Source organism: Lolium rigidum, chromosome 4, assembly GCF_022539505.1.
Source record: "Lolium rigidum isolate FL_2022 chromosome 4, APGP_CSIRO_Lrig_0.1, whole genome shotgun sequence".
In the NCBI taxonomy this organism is placed as follows: Eukaryota; Viridiplantae; Streptophyta; class Magnoliopsida; order Poales; family Poaceae; genus Lolium; species Lolium rigidum.
The window spans coordinates 237,674,136-237,676,501 of record NC_061511.1 but is presented as its reverse complement, the minus strand read 5'-3'; the positions used below and the strand labels follow the sequence as shown (position 1 = coordinate 237,676,501).

General features: G+C 50.3%; 1 protein-coding gene across 1 annotated transcript; it reads left to right on the top strand.

The window, feature by feature from the left end:
- The first annotated feature begins 350 nt into the window (after positions 1–350).
- On the top strand, positions 351–2,366 carry LOC124648455 (F-box/LRR-repeat protein At3g26922-like). The gene is made up of 3 exons (XM_047188223.1): positions 351–1,346; positions 1,470–1,607; positions 1,726–2,366. The coding sequence occupies exons 1-3, from the start codon at positions 351–353 to the stop codon at positions 2,092–2,094; spliced, it is 1,503 nt and encodes a 500-aa protein (XP_047044179.1). The 3' UTR covers positions 2,095–2,366.

Sequence of the window (2,366 nt, the reverse complement as noted above, 5' to 3'; positions counted from 1 at the left end):
TCTACCCCTCACACACTAGCAGCCTATCCACCATTCCTGGCCCTTTCACCGAAAAAGAAATTGTTGATTCTTTTTTATCTCAAATGAAAAGGAATGCCGGACCTGACGGCTTCCGACCAGGTGTCTGTAGAAAGTTCAGTCTAGAATCAAGGACAAAATCCTGTGGACCTCTTTGCCCAGACGGCCGACAGGACACGCATCAATCGAGGCCACCTGATTCTGACCCCAAAAAGACTCTGCCATATAGATATAGTAGTGCGCAGCGCAGGGCAGCCTCACTCCGTCACTCCTCTTCCACTTTCCACTGCCCAGAGCGCAGAGCGGCGGCGGCGCTAGGGCTAGGGCTAGCAATGGAGATGGGGTCGGACGGTCCTGAGGCCAAGCGTATGAACCTAGCTGCACCTGGGATCCATGAAGAGGCACCACCGCCGATGCCGGCGGCGGCCACCGGAGAAGCGACAGATCTGGAACCCATGGTCGTGGAGAAGAGCCAAGAACGGCCGCCCGGAGCCGAGAAAGATGAAGAACAATTGCTGGACCGCATCAGCAGCGTCTCCGACCACATCCTCGGTGAGATCATCTCCCTCCTCCCTCTCAAGGAAGGCGCCCGTACCCAGGTTCTCTCGTCCAAGTGGCGCCACCTCTGGCGCAAATCCCCTCTCAATCTCGACTTCCGTGGCCTCCCCGCCTCCTCGCCGCGATGTGTCCTCGTGAGCGACATCCTCGCCGCCCACCTGGGCTCCGGCCGGCGTCTCTGCCTCCCCGGTAGCCACCTCCAGTGCCGAGCCGATGCCGTCGACGCCTGGCTCCTGTCCCCCGCCCTCGACAACCTCCAGGAGCTCGAGTTCTACTTCTACGGCAGAAGGTATCGCGCTCCGGATCTGGTACTAAAATTGCTGCTACCCCCGCCGGAGTCCATCTTCCGGTTCTCGTCCACTCTCCGCGTTGCAGTTATCAGCAACTGCTATCTCACGGATGACGACGTGGAAACGCTTCGCTTCAAACAGCTCAGGAGGCTTGCACTCGTACATGTCAAAATCTCGGAGGTCTCACTGCACACCATTATCTCTGTGGGTTGTCCTGGCCTGGAGTGCTTGCTGCTTAGTACCATTTCGGGCGTCCGTTGTCACCGGATCAACTCCCCTACCCTTAGAAGCATTGGCTTTTGTTCTAGCTCAGCGGAACTCATCATCGAGGATGCCCCGTCGCTTGAAAGGCTGCTCTATCCTGAAATGAATGAGACGATGCAAACTATGGTTATCTCCGCGCCTAAACTTGAGACACTGGGCTGCATTCCTGAAGAATATAGCGGATCCAAAATCGTGTTTGGCTCCACAGTTATCCAGGTAGCTATGTTTTTCTTTTCTACTTATTGCCTTTCCCACAAGGCTTCACTCATATGCTGCATTTTTGTTACATATGGACTCTACTTAGTCATGCTTTAATATTGTGTTCCATGTTTGATTAAGGGGACGCGCATTGATAGCCTGACAACGGTGGTGCGCACTGTCAAGATCTTGGCCATCCATATGCCATTTTTTGATCAGGATATAGTTATGGACTTGATGAGATGCTTTCCGTGCTTGGAAAAGTTGTATGCGAAGGAGGTAATTCTTCATTGACAGTTCATAGAGTATTTAGTGTTCAGTGTTTTGAGCTGCTCTTTTGATTTACTTGCTGTCCTAAAGTACGTGGTTGATTTCCATTGTCCATGCCTCTTTTCAGATAAATGAGTCATGCGAACAAAAGCGACAACAAAAGCCACCAAACTGTAAAGACTGGAATCTTCTCACATCTCTTGACATCCGTTTGAGGACAATAGTGCTTAGATGTTATTGCAAAACCTACTTCCAAGTTAACTTCGCCACATTCTTCCTGCTGAACGCCAGAGTGCTTAAGTCAATGAGGCTCGAGGTCGAATCCTGCAATTACAACGAGCACTTTTTCGCAGAACAACATGAGATGCTCCAGATGGAGAAGAGGGCATCTAGAGGTGCTCGGCTTTGCTTTACAACAGGCTGTCACCATGAAGTTTCAGGTACCATGCATCTCGATGATTTGGATTCTACCGACCCATTCGCTTGTGGATGTTGAAGAATTGGTTTTCGCGATTGTGGAGCGAGATACTCTTGCCTTTCTTGTTTCCTGTTTTGGCAAAAGTTGCCCATTAGCTGTCGTGTATGTAGTGCTTCTAAGCATGTATTATCTCAGACTCTTCTGATGTTCAAAATAAGCTACTTGTGGTCCATGCACAAGCACAATCGCACTGAATAATTGCCGGTGTTGGCTATACTTGCACAAGAAACTTCTTGTGGTTCTTATTTTGATGTTCCAGTGGAGCATCACTTAAGTTATTTCATACCTTA